This window comes from Diorhabda carinulata, chromosome 5 (assembly GCF_026250575.1).
Source record: "Diorhabda carinulata isolate Delta chromosome 5, icDioCari1.1, whole genome shotgun sequence".
NCBI classification, from domain to species: domain Eukaryota; kingdom Metazoa; phylum Arthropoda; class Insecta; order Coleoptera; family Chrysomelidae; genus Diorhabda; species Diorhabda carinulata.
Genome location: NC_079464.1, coordinates 6,622,399 through 6,646,787, shown reverse-complemented (window position 1 = coordinate 6,646,787; position 24,389 = coordinate 6,622,399). Strand labels below are relative to the sequence as shown.

General features: G+C 31.3%; 2 protein-coding genes across 8 annotated transcripts in view; one reads left to right on the top strand and one right to left on the bottom strand.

The window, feature by feature from the left end:
• LOC130894033 (venom allergen 5-like) lies at positions 1-23,303 on the bottom strand. Of its 2 annotated transcripts, XM_057800556.1 has the most exons (5): positions 22,868-23,303; positions 18,674-18,841; positions 10,633-10,723; positions 3,779-3,935; positions 1-378 (listed from the first exon to the last, which is right to left on the bottom strand). In XM_057800556.1, the coding sequence occupies exons 1-5, from the start codon at positions 23,003-23,005 to the stop codon at positions 81-83; spliced, it is 852 nt and encodes a 283-aa protein (XP_057656539.1). In that variant the 5' UTR covers positions 23,006-23,303; the 3' UTR covers positions 1-80. The 2 variants fall into 2 exon arrangements, with proteins under 2 accessions (XP_057656539.1, XP_057656540.1); XM_057800557.1 differs by lacking the exon at positions 18,674-18,841.
• Positions 5,288-24,389, top strand: part of LOC130894031 (organic cation transporter protein) — a 31,690-nt gene continuing 12,588 nt past the window's right edge. The window contains exon 1 of one of the 6 annotated variants that reach the window (XM_057800548.1): positions 5,288-5,397. In XM_057800548.1, coding sequence (XP_057656531.1) covers positions 5,346-5,397 — 52 coding nt within the window. In that variant the 5' untranslated portion in view covers positions 5,288-5,345. Of the gene's footprint in view, positions 5,398-14,304; positions 14,310-16,862; positions 17,041-21,211; positions 21,283-24,389 lie in introns of those variants that run through there. The other 5 variants (XM_057800549.1, XM_057800552.1, XM_057800553.1 and 2 more) reach the window with 5 other exon arrangements.

The window sequence follows — 24,389 nt, the reverse complement described above, 5'->3', positions numbered from 1 at the left end:
TACATTTTATTTTATTTAAATAAAAGTATATTATTCCTATAATGAAATGCACTCGACTAATACCAAAGTCCTAACTATTCTCAAACACGAAAATTGAACAATATGTTTTCATAGCCCTTCGTTTGATTAACAGATATATCAACTCCACATAATCCAGGGAATCTTCTGTTAACTTTTCTTCCCGTGCATTTCGTAGCTGGTTTTCCAATTTTGTACAACGGTCGTCCTAAATAGTTACCACCAGGGCCATAATTACATCCCAATTTAAGGATATACCAAGTCTTATTACTTTCCTTATAAGAGTAGTAAGACATACCACATCCTACGTTTTTGGTATCCGCCCAGATCATTGCAGTATAATGTCCTATATTTACTAATCTAAAAAAAAGTAATTGACCAAAATTTTTTATATAATACCTACAGATATTTTTGTATATGCAATAAACACCTTACTGACACGTCTGAGTTGAATTATAATATAATAATAAGTCACAGGTGAAAATAAAGATGAAAATAAATAAGTTGTTGAAGAATCCCGACTCTACGGCTATTTTTGTAGCGGCTGGAAAGCTGCAGTTTTTCGTTCTGAGTTGTTGGCGGCTCTGTTTATGTCATACATTGCTTGTCATATACTTCACTTCATGTGTCCCGATTAGCTGGTATTTGAAATTCATTTTCTACAGTAATTAAAACTTTGTAAAATCATAAATCGCGTCAGTCTGAGTTTGTTACCATTAGAACATGAAAATCACATCAGAATTTCTAGAAATATTCTGTGTGAGATAAAGAGAGAGACAGAAATGTTTTATTGTTAAAAAATTTTTACAATTTGTAGATAAAAGTTTGTAAAAAATAAAAAACAAACATAAAAATAACTGAATAAAATAAAATTTCAATATACAGAAGACAACCACAATGAGTTACAAAATTATAGGTAATAGTAATAAAAATAAATAAAAATTAAATCAGTATGCAACATGCCCGGAATTAAATATTACTATCAGAATAGAAGTCGTTTGAATAGTAAAAATGCCCTCAAATTATTGGGAAATGCGGGAAAAGATGGTATCAATTTGATTTCAATTGGCAAATGATTGTGCATTTTTTTGCAGCACTCAACTAATTCTGAACGTGGAGTAGTTAGGTAAAGATCGTGCTCCACGTTCTTAAGTGGATAACCGTACTTACGAATTAGGCAAACGAATTAAAATATGAATAAGGAAGGAAGAGCCAGAATTTTTTGAAGAAATCCCTGAACTGATCGGAGATGCGACTCAATAAGGTATAATAAACTGTTAAGGATGTGGATAAGTTCAGTTCTTTGGAAATTTTAAATAAAAATTGACCCGTAGATTTTAGTCCTTTATTCCATGCTAGAGAATGTTTTTGATTTTATTTCTTTCTTGACGAATTAATTGCTTGGACCTCTTTGTCGCCTATTTCCATTTGCATTGAAATTTTAATTTTGAAAACTCAAAAACTGCTGTTCAGAGTAGATTTTTGCAAACAACCCTCGATAATCATTTTTGCAATAAAACATACAACCTGCTTCATACTTTTAGAATCAATCATCAACAAGTTTTGCATTTATGCGGTGATAGTAATCACCAAAGCCATCACCGATAAAACTAATTCATTCCATGTGTAGGATAATGAAACATCTATATTCACTGGAATGATGTTTTAGTCCAGTGGAAAGACTTAACTATAAGTTAATGTCCTTGTCTGCTTATATTTTATTCACACTTAGTTCTGACCTCATCTAGATGATAAATCGTCTGGTTTTGTTACTAATTTTTAGCAGATATTGAGATAATCATTGATATAATAGTTTACTTCTAAAAAACTGCCCAGTCAACGTCGGATTTTAAGGATACTTAGAATATAAGCCCTTTACTAACAAGTACTAGGAGGTTCTTTTGATATTTGGCGAAAGTCTATCGTTTTCCATTTTTATGAGGAGGTTGTCTAATGTTTCTATTCTATTCTTAAGGAACTGTGTACGACCGCCCTCACAGAAACTTTCACTTTTTCAGAAACATTGGTTTGCGACCAAAAACCTCATTTGAGGAACTGAGTAATCCGTTGTCTTCCTTTCCTTTCGGGTGGATAATTTTTTAAGCAAAATAATAGTAATTGGATGAAACCAATTGGAAGAGGAAGATAATATAACAAACATGAAACATAGAGTCAATAAGGGGATAATTGACTGTTAAGGAAATGGATAGGCCTCATTTCTTAGATCATTCACAATGGACCATGTTTTATAGAAACATTGTTTCAGTTTCTTTTCAAATGAAACCTTTGATATCGCTAGCAGTAATAAGACTATCAAAAATGTGAACAAAACCTTTGAGCAAACTTTTTTGTTAATAACATCCACAAATCCCTTTTTTTCAAGGTATCCTTTATTCAGGATTGATTAATCTATCATAGGCAACAAATTGTACTTCGACAATAATTCTTTGTGATTTGATAAGTCAGGTAATAAAGTGAATATTGCAACAGTCTATATTTTGAGTTTCTCGAGCGTGAGTGTGAAAAGATGCGTGATCTTTATGAAAACTAATTTTTTTCTTGTGTGTACTAGGTCTATTTTCACGAACTTTAACATTTGATTCATTCGAAATATACAAATAATGCTCGGCATTTATTGTTAAAGCAAAATGGAGGTAATCAAAAACCAAAATATATTTTGTATCCAGATGCTCTTTGTTTTAATTCCGAAACGTGGCGATAGAGAAAATTAAAATCTTTTAATAGACACTAAGGAATATCAGTAATTGATATCCAGGAACGTAATTAATAAAACAGAAAGATTAAACAAGTAGAATTAATTGAATGGTATAAAGGAGCTGCTAGTTTCTTAGAATGTCCTTGGAAAAGTAGTCAGTTACTCAATCAAGCGTATATAATAGAGACGTAGTACACGCTATATAGATTCCAACATAGCGAAAGAGGAAAAAAAATGAACTCAATTTTTCTAGTAAAACTAATTTTTGTATTATCAACCACTTTGTAACTTGAAAAGTAACTATCATATCTCTGAGTGGTCTGCTCGCAAGACAATGAGAAATTCCAAGAGCAAAATATCTTTTGTATCCCAATTGTGATTCATGATTGTAGAAATGTAACCAAGTCTCAGCTTTTAACACACACTATAGAATCTGGAAGTATAATGGATAAAACGAAAAGACTGTTCTTAAATTTATTGATGGACCAGGAATAGGAAACTACCAGTAGATGAAGAAGTCTTTGGAAATGTAGTGGATTGAGGATCCTCCAGATCTCGATGAGTGCTTAGTCCAAGAAGTATTCATACATAATATAGATATAGTACTAATTTTTGAAGACAAGACAATTAACGAAAACAAAAAATCGAATCTAACTTAAGAAAAAAAATTTTTTTCAACTAATTTCTTTAAAATTTACCAACTGAAGTGTAGCTAGCGCGTATGTGTGTAGTCTGTTCTCAAAACGAAGGCGGAAGGAAATACCTGACATGAGAGAAGTTAACGCACAAAAGAATGAATCTTCTGCCTTCCTTATCAAACAGCTCCACTCAAATGGCCCAAAATACGGCTAATAACTGGTTTTTTGTATGTGTATGCCCATCGCTCAAACAAATAGGGTTAGAATATATTTGAACTTCATAGTTTTTCTGATCAGCTTTTCCAATGACATCGGCCTTTTGTAGTTCCAAGTGGGGCACTATAGGTCTATGAGGAGGTCTATGTGCTTAACGTCTCATAACCACGAACTCTCATTGGGTTATTACCTTTCTTGGTGATCGGAAACCCAGGTTTTGTTAAATAATGCCACTTCGTCGTACCAACCCAGTATTAATTTTTTGATCATTGATCCTCTATTGCTTAATTCATTCGGGGCAGTACTTCCTACGTAAGCCAAATTTTGTCCAACCCATGAAAACTTCTCTGCAACGAAAATATTTTATCAAAAATTGAATTAATATATTTGAAGAATTATGTCACCAAAAATATGTGTTATGTAATCTTGACAATCAGATCTACAAGTTTTATTTTTAATAATTCTATCACAAGAAACAACTGTCATGATTCATTTTAGGAAAACATTAAAGGTAAATCACCTATAGTTAAAGTACAATTCAATCTTGATTCAGATATTCTGTATTTTCTTTTTAAGTACATTTATTGTGGTAAATTCCCGTACGTAATCTATCAGATCCGGTGGAATAAGAAGGCTACTCCATTAGTTCCATATTACATTCTTCAAACCAGGATAATGACCCTCTACTGACATCATGCTGGAATATCCTAACGACAAAATTTAAGACTTTTTTTCCTTTTCCTTTTTCCCTTTTCCCTTTTCCCTTTTCCCTTTTCCCTTTTCCCTTTTCCCTTTTCCCTTTTCCCTTTTCCCTTTTCCCTTTTCCCTTTTCCCTTTTCCCTTTTCCCTTTTCCCTTTTCCCTTTTCCCTTTGAAAAATATGGTAGCATTTCTTTTCACAAGATAAGATTTCAAAGTATAATGTTGGAAGACAAAATTCCAGTTGTGGTCTATATTCTGGCAAGCAGACTGCAGCCTGTCAAGATGATGTTATAAGCTTTTGATAAACGATGTACTTATTCTTGTTCAATATTCTTCTGATCGTCTTCAAAACGTTTACATCACATTCCGCAGCAATACTTTCGCAACTGTTCATGATATTGTTTGATGAAATTTTCATTTTTGAGGCAATCTTTTTTGTTCGATTCATACTGATCGGAATTTCTTAAATAATTCGACACAATTTTTTGGAATTTATCTATTTTTCGAACGATGCAAAATTATCTATTTCTATCTCAGAATATATTGAGTAAGAGCAATTGATTTGGTATGATCACGTGGAGAGGATGAGGTATAAGCAAAAGGGAGAACAGAAAGAGAGGAAAACCAAGATTATCATGGATGTATGGATGAAGAAAATCTGAACGATGAGAACTGCATAGAATTTATATATATATGCACCAATCATTTTCAGTATTTCTCCAGTTCAGTTTGAATTACCTCAAATAATAGAACATTTTCTTGTAAAAAAAAATATTTTTGAAAAAATAATATAATTACGCTCATTTTATTACAAATAACTATATATTACTCCAAATATTATTGAAATAATGAATAAGTTTGACATCTCAATATATTAATTCATTTCCTAAGCTATTTGAAGACTATCATTAGTAATGGAATGTTAAAATTTAGTACGATTTATTATCATAATGCATACTCATCAATTTCCTCACTGCTGATATCTAATCGATTTATTCTGAAGGTATATGTTTTCAGTTGTGTTTAGTTTCTGTAGTTAATTCAACAATTATTGAAATGGCAAATAGACAAAGTTGGATTCGAAATAATGACAATTCTGAGGCCACAGGTGAGTCACTATACTGAAGTAGACTACAAAATAATGATTAAAATGAAATTGGAAGATAATCGATAATGATATTTTTGTTTTAGCCTCCAGTAATAAAAATTTTAAGTCTTAATACTCATTATCTTCTAAATCTGCTTATATTCTCAAGATTATCAAGCGAGAGATCGATAATTATTCTAACTAACTAACTTCAAGATCTAATTATTTATATTTAATCATCAAGTTTTATAAACTATGTTTTTACTGCAGCTTAAATTATGAGACACATTCCAAGCTGCATTGAGAATTTATTTTGAGTTTTATAGTAAAAGTAGATGTGGATCTCAATTTGACACATTTCTCGTGGAAGGTACAAGATTATTAATGTGCTTAGTGTTCCACTATACGACTATACTGTTGATTGAAACTGAATAAAAAGGCAATTCCACATTTTACAATTTTGTCGATGCTGTTGTTGAAGATTGTTTAACAGTAATATACATCTCAGGATTATCTCCCTATCGAATAATTTACATTTAACACTAACAAAAAGAAACGTTTTTTATCAAAACAAATAAAAAAAAAGTTTTATTATTTTCGATTAATTACACATGATGTTGCTTACTTACAAAACGGAATTTTCTTGAAATACTGGCTAGTTATAAGATTTCAATTTGACATTGACAGACACACACAGTTATGATACAGTCAGTTAATAAATTTAAAGCTTTCTAATAAACTATATTTTTTGTTCTATGGGGCGTAAATAAACAAAGTTGACGGTTTTCAGAGGCGCGAACACGCGACGTATAATTGTCCTTGCGCGAAACAGGGAAACTCCTAGTTGTTTCCCAAATTTCCTATGACTGGTCTTACGATTTATTTATGGTCATCGCAAAGGCCAGACTTACCGGAAATTGTATGTAAACGTTTAAAATCGAATGATAAATCCGTTGGAATCATCGCTATCAATACATCCACTCCTTTATATTTTTCCTTTATGATGGTTGCCTTATTGGATGGAGTTATTCCTCACCTTTTCGACAGCCAGTCTTGTTTCCTTGTACAGTCGAGGTTGATACTTTTAACTGCAAATTATGAGGTGGTAATCCAGTGAATTTAAAAGCTCCGTGGGATAGTTCACTACGTCATCCTGGTTCATAACGGTGTCGATATATTTGAAGGAAGCCAACTGTCCCGAAAGAAAATTCTGAATGGTCGCATCCTCGACATCTTTATTTTTCGCCGCCAATATTTCTCGTTCATCCAACCAATTATGGTTTTTCAACTGTTGAGCTATATCTGGGAAAACACGCTTAATAAGCTCCTCTTTGGAGTCTGTGATGTGATGGAAATCTGTAGGTCATGTGAGGAATACGGTCAAGGTTTCCATTGCGACTTCATTATTTCCAATGTCTGACAACTGCTTAGCAAACACATTTGCAGCTTTATCTTGGTGCAAAAATACTCACATATTAGCAGAGAAGTCTCACTATCATCAAAGATCAACAAAAAAGGGCACATCTTAAAATGTCACTATCACCGAAGTAAAGAAAAAGTTCTCACTCACCAAGATAGAAGGATGCGCTCTTTTTCTGAGGTATCGATCGCCATAAAGGATGGATCGACATATTTGTTGGTTGTCAAATGTCGAATATTATGGTTGCATTCAGAAATTTAATTTGTGATTCACCTTTTAAACCTTCCACTAATAATTTAAGATGAAAGTTAGCTAAATCGGTCTAGCCGTTCTCGAGTTTTAGCTTGTGTAGGCTTCGAAGCTACCTTTGTCTAATTGAATATTTTTGGTGAATATAAAAAATTTGACCACATATGAAAGACTGAAGATTGGAAACAGTTTTAGAATAGTATTCCAAACGACCAGATAGTCGAATTGAAGAAAGTATAAACTAGCAGAAGGTTTTAATTAAAGAATTTTATTTAGTGTGGTGAATTTTGAATGAAGTAGCAGTAGAAATACGCCCAGTATAGGTAGAGTATAAGATGAAAATATATCTACGATATCCATGTTTTTCTCACATTTTGTAAACGCGTATATAATTCCGTTTAAGGCCCATGCGTTATTTTCATTTTCTCATAGGTCTTCAACTAATTTAACAATTTTTTTCATAGGTTGCGATTCTGTACTTTTGCATTCCAATTCGGTTATCCTTCAAACTACTTTCAACCATTTTTCTTTGGTTTCCTTCTCTTGTGCCTAATAGTAATCAATTCACGCTTTGTTTAATTATATCGATTATATGTTTACATAAATTCCTAAACTAACTTTTAAATGTTTAACAATATTATGAACGTAATTTTGATATCTTTCAACCTTGTCCTTGTGTCATTTCAATTAAGCTCATATTGGCTAGACAATTCTATTTGTTTCATTTTCCATATTATTCGAAACAGACGAAAACAATTATCTATTACACCTAAATTTAGTAAATACAGAAGTAAAATTAATAGGTATGTTCCTGCAGACTGTTTGTATCAATAGTATCAAGTTCAGATGATGAACTAAAAAGTTTCAGCAACATATTGAATTGTTCATTACTAGTTAGAGACGAGCAAAAATTTGAATATGGATTCGCGTATGTCAACATATAGGTATTTTAGATTGTGTATCGCACTTTATTTATTGATTTATCTGCAGTTCCAATAATTCGATTTTTATTAGAAAAATACAATTTATGGGAGTATCGTGACTTTCAGTAAAATCCATATCCTAAAGCCCTATTACAACTAACGAGTAGCTCTCTCGAGGATTGATATGAGACAGTTACTAATTCCTGTCATTTTTCGACAGGCAGCACCTTTGATACTTGTACCTTTCTTTTCCATCTGTTCAAGGTAGATTGTGAGTTTTTAATTTTATGTTTAACCACCACTTAAAAGTAAGAGATGTTAATCACTTCCAAGACGTTGTGATACCAATATTTCTGTCTTTATACGCCGCCAATCGAAAGTTCCAACAGCTTCCTGGATGAACAAATAGAATGCAGAAGATGGATTAGTGAGCTTGGTTCCGGTCGACTAATTGGTTGGTGTGACTTTTGCCTTTAAGATAAAATTGTAAACTTAATTTGTTCGAAGAAGGTTCTAGTTTGGCTTCCAGGTTTAATTCTTTTAAAACTGTATTGGATTTTGTTATCATTTTTCAATATACTTTCAATATTTTCGTGAGACATTCACATAAACTTGATTATTTCTTATCTATATATCAATTACTTTTTTCTTCTGTATCCCACATATTAATTGTTTTTAATAACTAACATAAAAAACAATTAAGTTATAATTAAAGTATGAATGTATAAAATATCATCTTAGAAAGATAATTCCAAGGTATTTTCACAAAATAATTGAGTATCTGTCTTAATATCATACCCATCACTAATAATTATTATAATTTTAACATTTATCTTGAAGTTCAGATCAACTTCCTGGTGTTATTATTATACAGAAGTGTTAGATGTTGTTTAAATTCATTTGTTCATTATAAGGCATTCAAAGATACAAAATAAATTAAGAATGAAATTTATTTAATGTACAACATGGTAATGTTGTTGAAGTATTATATCCTTGATTCAGTTTTGGAACCATTCGGGTTTTTATATTCATCCCATTTTAATTTTATCTACAATATTTCATTCTCAGCTTCTTCTGAATCTACCGGTCTAACATCTTTTCAAATATTCCTAATCAGACAATGAAGAATGGATTCTTCGAAATAACTGGTATAATAGACACAAAAAAATTATGAAACTACTTTATTAGATAAGTAACTATTGATCATGGTGTCCATTTTGCATTTGATACGAATTCATAGATAAAAGTATTTGTTCAAGCATCGAAAATGACGATTTGATCATATCAATGCTTAATAACACTTATTCAAAAAGAAAATCGAATTTTTGTTAATTTGTTCTTAATTAATTTGTTCTTATTGGAAAAATTATCATTTGATTTTTTTTCTAGTCTGCTATAAGCATTTTGAATCCTGATTTGCTTATTTCTATTTGTATATAAATATTCAACGGCTTTCCAAAATGTTTAAAGATTTAATTTTACTAACACTAAGAAGAAATTTGAAGTGTTATTCAGAAGATGCAAAATCGGTTTAAGGTAACTGAAACTGTTGCCGAAACACAAAGAACTGGAAGACCCAAAATATCGACTACCCTTAATGATTGCTACCTGGGTCTTACAGCTCGTAGCTTCTGTAGTAGTTCCCCTGTTATTAGATCATACCCAGGTTCTTTCTTGCGATTTAGAAATTTTATTTGTTGTCGAACCTCTGACGGGGTAAATATCATCAAAGTTAGAAATAATTGACATGGTGATTTAAGATAACTTTTTATATTTTTATATCGTTTTTATTATCTGGAGCTGAGAATACATTTACAGTGTGTTCTGCAAAAGCTGTGGATTTTTCTAAGTTTGTACGAGCCCATGTCATATCTGATTTTAGCAAAGGTGAGTGGCTTACTGTCGGTCGTTCAAGTTTTTTGTAGCTTTCCAAATGGAAACATGAGTCTGGGAGGATTTTTATTGTGTTGCCATATAAATCACGCTCCTTTTTTTTGCTACATGTTCTCTTATATGAAAGGGAATTTTATAGTTCTCTTGTACACTTTTTAGGCGTTGTTTTTTTGCTTCTCAGCCCGTTGTATAATTTTTGTTAGATAGTCTACAGCTCGCTCAATATCTCGATTCTCTTTTATTCTGATATCTAAACTAACGTATGTATTAGATTTTGGAAAGCATTCCAGTTTGTTTCTTTAGTTGTTAGTTTAAGTATTGTTCTCCGTATTAAATGTGTACTTATAGTTACTATTTTTGGACTATGGTCTGACGTTGAATCGAAGTTTGACTCTATTACACTGTAGATGTCATCTATTTCACTTATTATAGCAAAGTCTACCAGATTTGGAATCTTGTTGACGTTCGTAGGCCAGTATGTTGATAGATAGTTTAGGTTATTTTTCAGGCCTTTACTGTGATTAGTCTTTAAGCAAGTATGAAAATGTTACCTTGATGTCTATTCATCAAGGTTATAACTAAAAAATTCTATTGTCACTGAAATGAATGCAATTTGTGTCATGTATTTACAAATTTAGAATAGGAAAATTTGGATATCTGCTTTAAGTACGTTTATAAAAAAACTGCCTTAATATACTTTCATTTATTAGTTCTAATCCCTCATATCTTTAACCGGTTTGCTAGAAAATTAGTGTTATATCAATTACTTACTAGTTCTTCTACATTTGTCATGAACTAAAATAGATTCGTGACATTCGTTGATCCAACATTGCGCCATAAATTCCAGTTCCTTATTATAAACCTGAAACAAATATTCTAAATCATTGAATCAGTAGATGTCGTGTTTTTGAGTATATCATTTCTTTTTTTTACAACTATAATACAAAAAGTTGAAATTCACAAAGAAGTATGCATTTGAATTCGAAACAAAAGGATTCAGTAACAAAAAAATTGAAACGCACTCAGAAGTGTACCAAATATGAAAGTTTTGACAAAGATTTCATAATAAAAAGAGTGCAAAAAGTTTATTAGAACTTAACGATCTTCGATTGGTTATGATTTGTATACATATCATTAAATAAATGAGTTACCTCATCTCAAATTGTATTATGATCGTTAACTCTCATCATAAAAATTGTTATTCTTAACTTTTAAAGAATCTCTTTTTCATTTGAAAGTGGTTTCGAATCAACCCCACCCAATATCATACTTTTTATGTATACAAGTTTCCTCCGATCTGTAATTAAATAGAAAACAAATTGCTGCGCCCAAATTCCTTTTTAAACGGCCCTTTTTATATTGAGCAAATATTGTCAAAACAAATTATCAATATAGACATATCAATATAGATGTAACCCCTGCAAGCCCGATACGTCATTCGTACCATCAAATCGGACAATTCAACTGTGAACACACTGTTTATACTTTCACTACACCAACAATTATGATAACACGCGTTTCGATAACCAACTTATCGTCTTCAAAAACTCAGTTTACCTCCAGATACTGAAGACGATAACTTGGTTATCGAAACGCGCGTCAGACAGTATAATTGTGAGTGTTTGTAGTTGATTTGGTACAAAACAACACCAACGAACTATTACAGATATTCAAACTCTATTCCAGTGTCTCCTGGATTGACCCTCAATACTTCTAGATCTTCTCTCTTCTTAAATAACATTTCTAGCCTATCGCGAAGATTCTCCTATCGCTATTATGTGAAACCCAAATTTCAAACTTGCAGGTGTTATAGGTTTTCTACGATTTCCGTCTAACTTGATGACTTAATTTATTAACCAAATAGATAACGGTATGAAATAATACAGCCGCAACTATAGTATATTATTTGTCACCCAACAAAGCATTGTTTCAGCCAAACACTTTTTCATTTAATAAATATCATCATCGGCACATAGTGAACCTAGCCCAGTTCCAGTGTCATGGTTATCCCCAAAATAAAACCATATTCAACTTTAAGGTACCCTAGCCGTCATTGAATCAATCCAAAGATCTTCTTTACAATAAATAATTACCTTTCACTAATGATAATAGGAAAAAATTCGCTCTGATGACATTATTTTTAGGGGGAATTTTTACATGCCGAAGAAATTTAATAACAAAATCCGTCTATTGTTTTGTTAACTTATTCTTATCTTGATTGAAATGTTCAAAATATATCAATACATATATAATATTTTTTAAGAGGAAAATTACCATTAAACTTCTGTAGTTTGATAAAATTTTAGTTAGTAGGAAAATATTGTATGCAATTCGTCGGTGAACGCCTTTTGTCGACATGTGATTGTGACATTTGACAATATTCACATTCGTCGAAAAAATGCTACTTTACTCACTTGTTACATAAATAACTATCGTGAAAATAGTAATTTCAAAAATCTGTCCCTTTAGAACTATCAAATGTTGAATTACAGCAACTTGATGGTTGTTAATATTTGTTGTTGTTAAGAAGTTATTTTGGAGTGATTGTGACCCCTTTACACTTCTAATTAATATAAATGGCCTATATCAAGTTGTATTCAATATTTTTCTTGTAAAGTCAATAGATATTGAAATGTTAGCACAGTACGTTACTTTAAAAGCACACTGTATCAAAAACTATGATTTTGATAAATACAGTTCTTCTCGTTAAGCTGTATTCCATTCGATTTTTAAATGAATTTTAATTCTTGGGCCCAACGACAATTTTTTTATTTATAACCACAACGTTAAACTTTTTGGGTAATTTCATACTTTCACAGTCCCTTCGTTTTTTGGCTCTAGAAAATCGAAAAATCATCCGATTTCAATGAATTTTTCTCAAATCTTCGTTTTAACGGCAGATTTATGAAAAAAAATATGGGAAAAATCTCACTTGAAGATTTCATAAAGTTTTATGACTTTAAAAGTGATCATAAACGCACTTCTTCGCATATAATCAATCGTTCATAACTTTTTTACAAAGCATCAAACGCAGTTGATATATTTTTTTGTTAATTCAAACAAAGAACCGAACATTTTGGGAAAAAAAATGGAAAATCTTTGTTTATTCATCTATTATCTCTAGTAGTCAACCTTAGTAAGATAAGTTAACTTACAATATTGTACACTTTATTACAATAAGTGATTTTAAAAATGTTTTTGTTCATATAACTAATGATTACTTGATAAAAAGGTATAAACGATTATATGTGAGAAAAGGTCAATTTTAAGAGAATTTGTTATTATTTTTTATTGAAAAAACATGATAAATTAACATTTTTGTATAAATTTGTTTATAAATTTATTCTTTTTTTTGTGTAGATTATGAAAAAAATTATAACAACTTCATTTGATTATTTGGAAAAAAGTTATCAACAATTATACGTGAATGAGTGCATTTTCATGAACATTTAAAGCTCAGTTGTCATTTTTTTATTCCCATAATTTTTTTCGAACATCCGCCTTAAAAACGAAGATTCATGGAAATTTTTCGATTTTCTAGAGCGAAAAAACGCGAAAGTATAAAATTACCACTTTCTATATCTTTTATTTAGGGGAGTTGGATAAATTTGGGAGTTGGCGCGTTTGCTTGTCAAAGTTACACAAAGTTGTCAATTTTTTGCAAAAAAAATTATTACCACATAGATGATTTCATTTTAAACAATAGCTTTCATCGTATAATTAGCGAAAAAAATTTGTCGTGGAAAAAAAATGGTTCACTTGACGTGTCGGACACGCCAAATATGTCAAATTTATTAAAGCAAAAAGTTTATTACTACACACTGAAACTATGACGAAAATTTTTTGCAATAACGTGGTAACTTTGTCGGAAAATTTTTACGGGGCATATGGGCAGTCGAATACACCAAAATTGACACATTTTTTCGCTAATTATTTGATTAAAAATTATTTTTTAAAATAAAATTACCAATGTGGTTATAATTTTTTTGTATAAAAATTAACATCTGGACAGGCAAACCCCCCACTATCATAATGCCCCAACTCCAAAAATTTGTCCCATTTCGTCCGCTCAAAAATTTTCAACGATGAAGTATCATAAATAAAAATTTGTCACTGGGACCCAGGACTATATACTCAGGTTCTAAATAAACAAATGAATTTATTTTTAAAACATCTTAATTAATAAATGAAATCATTAACATTAGACTTTATCTTATCTAACTACATTCCAAGTTATTAAAAACATCTTTTATTTAATTAAATAAATTGTATTCATACCAACATAATATGTCGGAATTATTTAGACCAATCCATAATAATTGATTATGTTGTATTAATCATCTGCATTTTATGATTTACTAAATCAGGGAAGCCCTAACAGTTGCAGTGTGAAAATAATTACAATATGTCGAACATAAAATAAATCGTGAGTGTTTATTAAAGTGCTGGTAAGTTTTTATTGTTTAATTGTTAGCTATCACTGTACTAAAGTATGAAAAAATATTTAAATAAGCAAAAAAAATAAAATTATTATTCGAAAATTGTGTGTAGGATAAATTGCAAATTATTATTGTCAAAATAAATGTGACCGTTTATACTCAATTTATTCAAAAAAAAAAAGAAAATCAAAACACATTCATGCATAGTGCACGTGATCAGCTAAAGCATGTAACAGGACCGCATTAAGGAATAAATTGCCGGTTTCATACAGCAGATTAATAAAATAAATTATAAATAATTATGCACAATAATTATTTCAAAATGAAAGGCCAAAATATGGTTTATATTCATTTAAAAATATATGTATTGGAACATTAAAATAAAATCTTCATTTTTTGCATCAATAAACACATTTTCTTATTCTTCATCAGATAATGGGGGCTCAACTTGCAAATGTCTATATTCCACATTTTGATTTCAAACTTTTCCTGGACATGTTGAATACATTTTTTCACTTATCAGGTATAATTCTCTGAATAGATTAGTGAAAAATATTTTTAACGTCAGAAAATTTAGATTAACTCAATGGGATTGAGCTCACAATGGTAGAGCGGTTGAGTTCTACTTATTTTTATAATTTCTAAAAACTTTGCCTTAACCTTCGTTTCATCAAAATCGTCGTAGGGCGTAAGCCGTTCTTGAATACCTGCTTTCCTTGTTTCCATTGTTCGAATTTTCTCAAGTTTCCTCGTGTGATATGAAGCATTGTCTAATGCGACAACACAATTTGATTACACACATACATAAACAAACAGGTGGCACTAAATCAAAGTTCGTATAGATTTTTAAAATTCCACCTATCTGATGGGCTTTTTAGCCCGGTGGAAAGTCCATCCAAGAATGCGAGCTTTGAGAATTGTCCAGAAGAGTTCATCCAAACTTTATCCTTAGTACGTCCAGCGTTTATCCGTGATTCATCCAGGTGATGAATTTTTCTATTTTCTTCACGACTTTTCTTAATTTTTCCACGGTATTCTCGCCTCCACACAATTATTTTTGCTTTTTCTAATAATAAACTGTTCCTTGCGTAATTTGCAAAATCAGCGAAAGCTTCTCGATCGCACACAGGTGGAATTTTTGTGCACTTATGTGCTTGATTAAATGCTCAGATCGTGCAATTGGAAAGCAACTATTATAGATAATAATATAGATCAATGATAATTTGCCATGAATATCGATTGGATATTGCTCTGCCAATATAATCTCATACATGTTCAAGAGGATTCATGTCTGGTGAATTTGCTGGACAATTCATTCTTCGGGTATCTCCTTCCTCTAAGATGTTTTGTACTATTTCCGTGCGTGGTCTGGCATATTCATACAATAAGTGGTGTACGGCGACCATACATACACATCACGAATACGCCATGATAGGGAACAACATCTCTGGTGAAATTGAGTCATTTCTGTCTACCCGGGTCTCTTCAAACCCTTCCGGCAGACTATCAATGTAGAAACCAAATCGGGACTTGTAGGAACGTTACGCCATTGTTGTAAAATTTAATCCCTGTGCACTTGAGCCCATTGGAGACGGGTAGATATGTGTCGTCGTGGAAGTCTAAGCACCCTTTAAAGTCTTCTTGCCCTTCTAATGGTACTTCTCGTAACTGCCCTTCGGTATGTTAGCAAAAAGTGACCTCGAACGACCGTTGCCGTTATAAATCGGTATCTTCGGATGAAATTTGCTATGTAACGGTCTTTCCTCTCTGATGTAACTCGGAGCGACCTGTGATCAGTCTTCGCGCAACGCTACCAGTTTCCTAGAAAAGGGACACTATCCGCCTCACAAACAAAAATTAAATGAAATCGCTGTCAAGTAAAATCGTTAAATCTGATTTATTTCACAAGAATTCATATATTTAAGAAGGAAATAATTTTTGTTGCGATATTTTTATGATAAGGTGCCAAAGGCAAACTTAAAATTTTACAAGGGGGCCAAGACTTTTGGAGATGTGTGTAATTTAACTTCACCTACAATAATTTGTTCTATTTAACTTCAAAATTGGTATGCTTTATTAGCCTGATTGCTTAAATCAATCAAACAAAAATGCTGTTCATTTATATTTCTAAATATTTTTTCAAAAATTTGTTTCCTTTTATTCGTGCGCCTACTGGAGCTTTTGGGCTCCCATAGGCTCAAGGCTTTTGGAAGAACCGGCCCTACAGGTAGTTTATGGTTTAAAAGTTTGAGTTTGGAAAGGTTTTTTAAATATGTGTATAATATGTGAGCTTACACGAGTTTTAAAAATTTTCCATCACATCTCGAAATGTATAAATTAATAAATTTGATTATCTGTCAATCCAAAAATCCCACATTAAATGAAGTAATTTTTTCCTCATAAATTAAAACGATTATTAAAACTAATGAATATGTTTTCCCTATTATTATTAGAGAAAAAACTCAGAAGCTATACTTTCTGTAAAGAAACAATTCTTTCTTCATTAAGCCTGAATATTTTACAAACTGGTTTTGAAAATCAATAAGAATAAACGATATTCTTGACACTTCATCCGTAGAAAAATAAAAGTATTCTTTAGACCGTTTTGTTCGAGTAAAAACAGTTTTTTTTGTCGCGATTCGCGATAATAATACAAAAAACGTGAATCAATGTCTACTATTTCAGTGTTACTTGTGGAATCGTATAAAATTACAAAAATATTGCGCTCCGTTATGAACAGGTGAGTAGATTTGTCCTTGAAAACTTGTTCGTTCAAATGTTACTCGACACAATTTGTAATTTGTTTATTAAGTTTTACTGTGAAATCAACCTTTAACAATTTATATCCTAACCCAAATCCCATAACAAGATCTACTCGTACATCAGTTAATTAGTAAAAAAGTTTAATGAAACTAGTTCAGTAAAAGATTTATCCAAATCAGGGCGCAAAAAAAACTGCATCAACTGAAAACAAATCTTTAAATGTTTGTGTCCTGTTAGAAGACAATCCACACTTGAGTACTAGACAAATATCCAGGGTTATTAATATTTCGCAAACAAAATTTTACGCAATAATAAATTCCATCCATACAAAGTAACGTTGGTTCAAGAGTTGTCAGATGACGATTTTGATAGACGTGAAGAGTTGGCAGACCTAATAATGGAAAAATGTTACAATAAAAACGATAATAATGTTATGTTTTGCAATGAGGCCATTTTTTGCATTAATGGAAACGTAAATCTGCATAATTGTAGATAATTCATGCAACGGGGCCGTTTCTCTCGATTTTGTCCTTCAACACTATGTAATAGTTCATGATTTTTCTCTTTTCAAGATATTCAATTAATATTATACCATTTACATCCCAAAATACTGCTAGCGTAACACTGCCAGCGGACTTTTGCCTCTTTCAACGTTTTGGATTCGGTTCATCACGTCAGGCTGACAAAATTTTTAACTCGCACGACACCCACAGGTTCAAAAAACTTTCCTATACACATATATTCATTCAGGATGTCCAATACGTTCCTTTGATATCTTCTGGGTCTTGGCCATCTCTACTTCACGGTTACCCGAAATTATTTCATGAACTTTTTTATGTATTCGTCGGAAATAGCACAATTATTGTTCAAAGAATGTAACTCCTATTCAAACTTAGATATCAGGTAAAACGTATACAGTTCAATTACTCATTCTATATAAAAATTATCAAACTGCTTCGTTATCCGATGAAGCTTCTTACCAAAAGGCGTCGAATGAAACAGCAGCTTTATTGGATGTACAAGCGCTCCACGCTACAAATATTTTTATTTTACAAATTGACAGCAAGAAGTGACGGCATTCTCGACAGTTTATCGTGAAATATTATTTTACTAATCAGAAGAAAATGAAGCAAATTTAGTGGAAAAGTCTCTGAGTGGAATTATTCCAAACATATGATATACACTGCAGTCCATCCGCATGGAATAAATTCATTTCTAGCGTTATGTACTATGTTAAAAAAACCTGAAACAGGTCGATTTTTATTCTTAAATTGACAATTCACAGTATGAAGTTTTTTCAAATTTGGTGCAATCATAATTGAGAAACTTTACGAAGAATGAAGATAATAATGTCGCATAATGTTAAAAATGTATTTTTCAGTCATTTACGATTAAATTAAATGCTTAAAATGACATTCACTTCTTGACAATAACTGAGGTGATTTTGGAATACTCGTAAAACATTTTGTATGCTCTATTTTGAACGGTTTATTAAAGAGGTTTCAGCGCGAAATATCGCAAAATAAGATATACATTTTTTGGTAGTATACAGTATAAAGATTCTCAGTTTTTAAAACGAAGCCCTAACTAAAGAGAAATAAACTACTTACTAAAGTATTCATGTTAGATGCAGATGGTTGTTCTCCCCCTCTACGCTCCTTTCCCATTGCTACTCTATTTCTCAAATAATTGTGCCAATCTAGAATGTATTGTCTCTCAGCATTAGTTAGAATAAGTTCTTTAAAATCAGATCCACAAGTAACCCCACCTCCACATCTCTAAAAATTGATATCGTAGATCAATATATTGATAAATAAAAATTATAAACCTAGAAAATTCAGCTTAAGATTCTGCATATTCAAAAATCGACAACTAATTATATCTTAGGTCAAGACTTAAGCAGGATAAATGGTTGATGTGATTTGGATCCATGAAAGCTATAGATTATTTAGCATTATCTTCCATAGTGTTTGATGGTACTTAGCATGGCTCCACTTCTTTCTGAAGATACCTCTGGGGTAATCATGTTGACTATAATGGAATCCAAATACAAAAATCTACTACAATATCCAGTAACCTCCAATATTATAACGTCAAGAGTAGGCATTAGACTCTTTCTTAAACTATTAACACTGTCTTCCTCACTCGACTATTTTGTATCTACAGGCAATAGCGAGATTCGTCTTTAAAAAGGAACTGTACGGCAGGAAAAAAGACCAAGACCATAGTTTTTTTGTCGGTTAATGGTCAATAACATCTAGACATTTGGCTTTGTGATCCAAGTCTTCTTGGGCATGCGAATTATGCTAAACTTTAATTGAGGTATTAAAACGAGTCACTACGACTACAAATGTAGCCATAAATTCAGCAGATAAGTCTCTTGATTTCATGGCTGTTCACTTTTTCGGGTAATTTATATGATATATAAGGGGTTTTCTAAGAAGGACTTGACAAATTTTTTCCAAAATAAAACGATAACCATTTGAGATATTTCAAAAACTTCGGGTTACGCAATAAATTAAAAGAAATTGCGAAAATCGAAAAATTGGAGTATCAAGCCATCATCAAGTACCTATTTTAAAAGAGTTAATAGGTAAGCAGATTGACAAAGATATGCTTAATATCTTTGGTGATCAATGTCCTTCGTATGCGACCGTGAAAAATTGGACTGTAAGCTCCAAAAGAGATAAAATTTCCATGAAGATGATGAGCGATCGGAAACGCCAGTTTCTTTGTCAGTCCCCAAAAATATCGATGCAGTTCATGACATGATTTTATCAGACAGTCCAATTGGGCGAAAACGGATATCTGAAGCACTGAATATTTTATACGAAAGCTTTCATCATATTTTTCACGTCAATTTGGACATGAGAAAAATTGCAGCCAAATGGTTCTCCAAATGTTTGAATGTTGACCAAAAGCGTGCAAGGGTAGAAGCATCGCGTTCGATCTGTGCTCGATATGAAAACGATGTAGACTTCATAAACCGAATTGTTGGATGAGACTTGGGTATATTTCTACGATCCAGAAACAAAGCAACAATTGATAGAATGGCAACACTTTGGTTCTCCAAGACCTAAGAAGTTTCGTGTCCAAAAATCTGCTGGAAAAGTTCTTGCTTCAGTTTTTTGGGATTGCCATGGAATAATCATGATTGATTTTTTGGATAAGGGTAGAACAATAACTGGAGATTACTTTTTGACATTACTGACCACTCTACGGGAGAAAATTAAGGAGAATAGAAGCGGAAAGCTATCCAAAGGTGTTTTGTTTTATCAGGACAATACCCCTGCATACAAATCTCATGTTGCCATGCAAAAATTCCCCTTTATTCACCAGATTTGGCTCCATCCGACTATCATCTCGTTCCTCAACCGAAGAAAAGTTTAAAAGGTCGTAAATTTTCTTCCAGCGAGGAGGTAATAAAAGCTGATAGAACACATTGATACTTTTAAAATAGCTAATAATTCATATTTAACTATAATCGACGCATTCTCTCGTTACGGTCAGACATATTTAATGTCAAGTGTGAATGAAACCTCAAGATGAACCATCAAGATTTTTACAAATTTCACAAAATTGAACTACATTTACCACATCTAAAAATTGTAATTCTAATTCACGTGTGGAACGATTCCATTCTAGTTTAATCGAAAATTTTAGATGTTTAAGAGAAACTAATAAAAATTTAACACCTGATCAATCAATTAAACACTCAATATTGGCATATAATAACTCCATTCATTCAATAACACAAGTTACACCATTCGAAATTATTAAAGGCCACATAAATAATGCTGATCCTTTTGATTTAGATGACTATTTAATAGAATCAAATTATATTCAGAATCATAAAGAAACATCAAAATTATTATATGAAAAAAATAAAGATAGAAACTCTAATGTTAAAAAAATAATAATAAATAAAGGAAATGAAAATAGAAATGATCTTCCTTCCTACGCAAGCCAAGATATAGCTTATATTAAGACAAAATTCAGAGATAAAAAATTACCCAAATTCAAAAAGGCAGAAATTGTAGAAGACTCTGGTATATTGCTAGAAACAGATAAAGGAACTTATCATAAAAATATAATTAGAAAACTTAAAATTAGAACTAAAACCAAAAATTTGTTACAGAAAGATGAAACTGGCAACGATACTAATAATACTAATACTACTTACAAGAAGACTAAAACGGAAGACATAGAAATCACAAATGTAAATAATTTATTATTAGCTATCAATTTGGGAACAAGTAACTTTATTTATACGAAACATACATTCATATATTATATAGATTTAGAATATATTCATAGACAGACAATTTAAAACAATATTATTATAGTTTAAAAAATAGTCTATCACAAGCGAACGCCACAAATTCTATTTCGTATATCATAATTTAGCTGAACAATCAATGAGTAGAACAGAAATTTTGATTGATACTTTAGATAAAAAATCAGAAAATATTTATGCACATTCAAGATTAAAAAGAGGTTTAATAAATGCAGTAGGAAAATTAGATAAATGGCTTTTTGAAACTTTATATTGGGACGATGAAGTTAATTTGCAAATATCATTACACAAAAAATTGATTGATCATTATAGTCAATTACGACGTTATGGAATCATCAAAAGAAACTTTATGATAATTTAGAGAAATTTCACATTTCGATAGAAAATAAAATAATAACTGAATAATTTTATAACATTTTATAGTACAATTTCACGGATTAATCTGGACTGTCAGAGTTTAATCACATTGATTGATATTATTGAATAATTGAATAATAATCCAAAATCATACAATATTTATCCCTCCTCAACCTTACTTGGCCAGAAGTCAAGAAGTTAATTTTATTAAAGAAGAATATCCGGCATTAGAAGAAAAATATTATTGCAAAGAAACATTTAAATTGAAAAACAATTGTACCATAGAATTGTAAAATGGACGCTCTCCTGAAAATTGTGTTGTTAGTGATATAAATCTTCAAGAAACTATATTAGAGTAAATGACGAAAATTCCAGAAGATTATTTAAATAAAACGCAATAGGATCAAATATCATAAACACTTTGTCTGCATTTATTTCATTATAAATACGAATGTTGCAAATAACTTTTTAATGAATTTAGCTCATTCATCCTTCTTCTTCTTGCTGTGTATAGGCATCATTGCCTGTTTTTCTTCAGATCATTGCCTCTGCTCAGTCACCTGGGAGGTTGTCACTCCATCTTTTCCTAGGTCTTCCAAGGCTTCTTTGTCCTGCTGGTGATTTGTCCCTTGATATCTTCACAATTCGTTCTTCCGTCATGCGGTCAATGTGCTCATTCCATTTTATCTTTCTATCCAGTACCCAGTCATTGATATTATCTATCCCGCATATTCGTCTTATGTTTTCACTTCTTTCTCTATCCATTAGTGTTCTTCCCGCTATTCTTCGCTATTTTCATTTCTGTATTCTCCATTATCCGTTTCGTTTTAGCGGTCTCAGGCTCATTAGTTCATTCAACTCTATAAAATTATTGTGATTTTGAGTTTAATAAATTTTTTAAAAACATATTTTCGGCCATCGACAATATAATTTGTCACGTGAATTTTTAATATTATTGTTTATTAACCTAATAACGTAATTTTTTTAATTTTTCTGTTAGCTTTTTTGTATCTAGTTGTAGATTATAAAATGGAAACTGATATTTCTCGTTAGAATAATCAATATTTAATTACTTTTAGCTAGATTATATAAGCAATATAAAAAGAAATGATCAAAATTAAAAAAAAATCTGTTATTAGGAATAACTTACCAGTGCTTCCCTCATACAAATGGTATTCATGTGTACCTCTTTTTGTCCTGGACAAGAATATCGACAGAATTCATTTTCAATGGCAATAACCGAAATCACAGTTAACAAATAAAATATGGATACAATCTGCACTGACATAGTTATCAAGCAACATGTACATCAATCTAATGATTTCAAGAATTAATAAATAATTAGTTGAAGAATTCTTATAAATGATAATAGAAACTGTACATCACTTCCGCGATTAACGATAAGATCGTGATGTTATTTCAAAAATTAATATAGGTAAGATCCAACTCGATCGTGGGATAATATTCAATACACGTACTAGAAACTAAAAACCAGGAAAACTGTTCTTATTATTTCAATATTTTTAACTTTTAATAATCTGGGAATTGAATATAAACGATATAATGATGAGATTAATTATAGCTATTCCGACAATACTACTACTACAAAAGGTAATCAATTATTTTAAAAAAGAAAACTGAATAAACTAATTGGTTATAATGGTTCAAAGTACAGATGATTCGTCAGTATTTTAATCAGAATCTGCTGTTGATACGGAATAATGACATACACTTTGCTAAGATAACTATATCTTATTCAACTTTGTTTTCAAAGATTGGTAGCAAATCGTTTTTGTCGCTAGTCATATGAAAACAATTAAAAAATTATTAAGGGTGTCTCATAAGTTGTCGAATAGAGTTATGTTAACAACTCCTTACTCTGCTGACAGATGATCGTTTATTAGACACATTGTTACTCGGGATGGAAAATGGATTCATACAAACAACTTGAATATGGAATACCAGTAGTTAGAGAGAAGACAATCACCAAAATCCGTCGTGAAGAGATGTCGATTCGAGCGCAAAGTTTTGTTGTGGGTCTGGCATGGCCCCCACGTTTGATTGCGGGCCCTGCAACAGGCTCACTCCCCTACCCTTTATGTTTGCGTGCTACCGGTATGCTATGTTTCAAAAATTAAATAGTAATGTTTTAATCCTTCACAAATTTCATTCAAACTGATAATAAAAAATAATCAAGGCTATCAGTTCAATCTAAAAACCAAACTTTATTGGCAAAATTATTGCAAACATAAAATAAATCATTTACTTTTATTCTACTGTAAGTAAATTTCCATTTTAAGATAGATTTCCCTCATTGACGAAGATTAAATTTCAAATTGGCAAAATAATGAGTTTATGACAAAGTTAGGAGCTAAACAAATAATATTTTTGAGCGCTTGATATTCTGATAATTACAAAATGCTTACTTTGATGTTCGATAGTCTATTTCATCATGGCTTTCCTAGCTATCATTTCTCTAGAATCATTGATGACATCAGAAAAGTCAACAGTTTTGACCAATTCACTCTCAATTGCCTACATTGCCAATGATTCAGACGAGTTTGGCCAGTTGTGCTTCGTTGCCAACTTTTCTGTGAATTCAACAATCTACTAAAAGACTTCTTAGCCGTTGAAACTGTAACTGGGATAGTACGAAAAAGTCTTATAGCTGT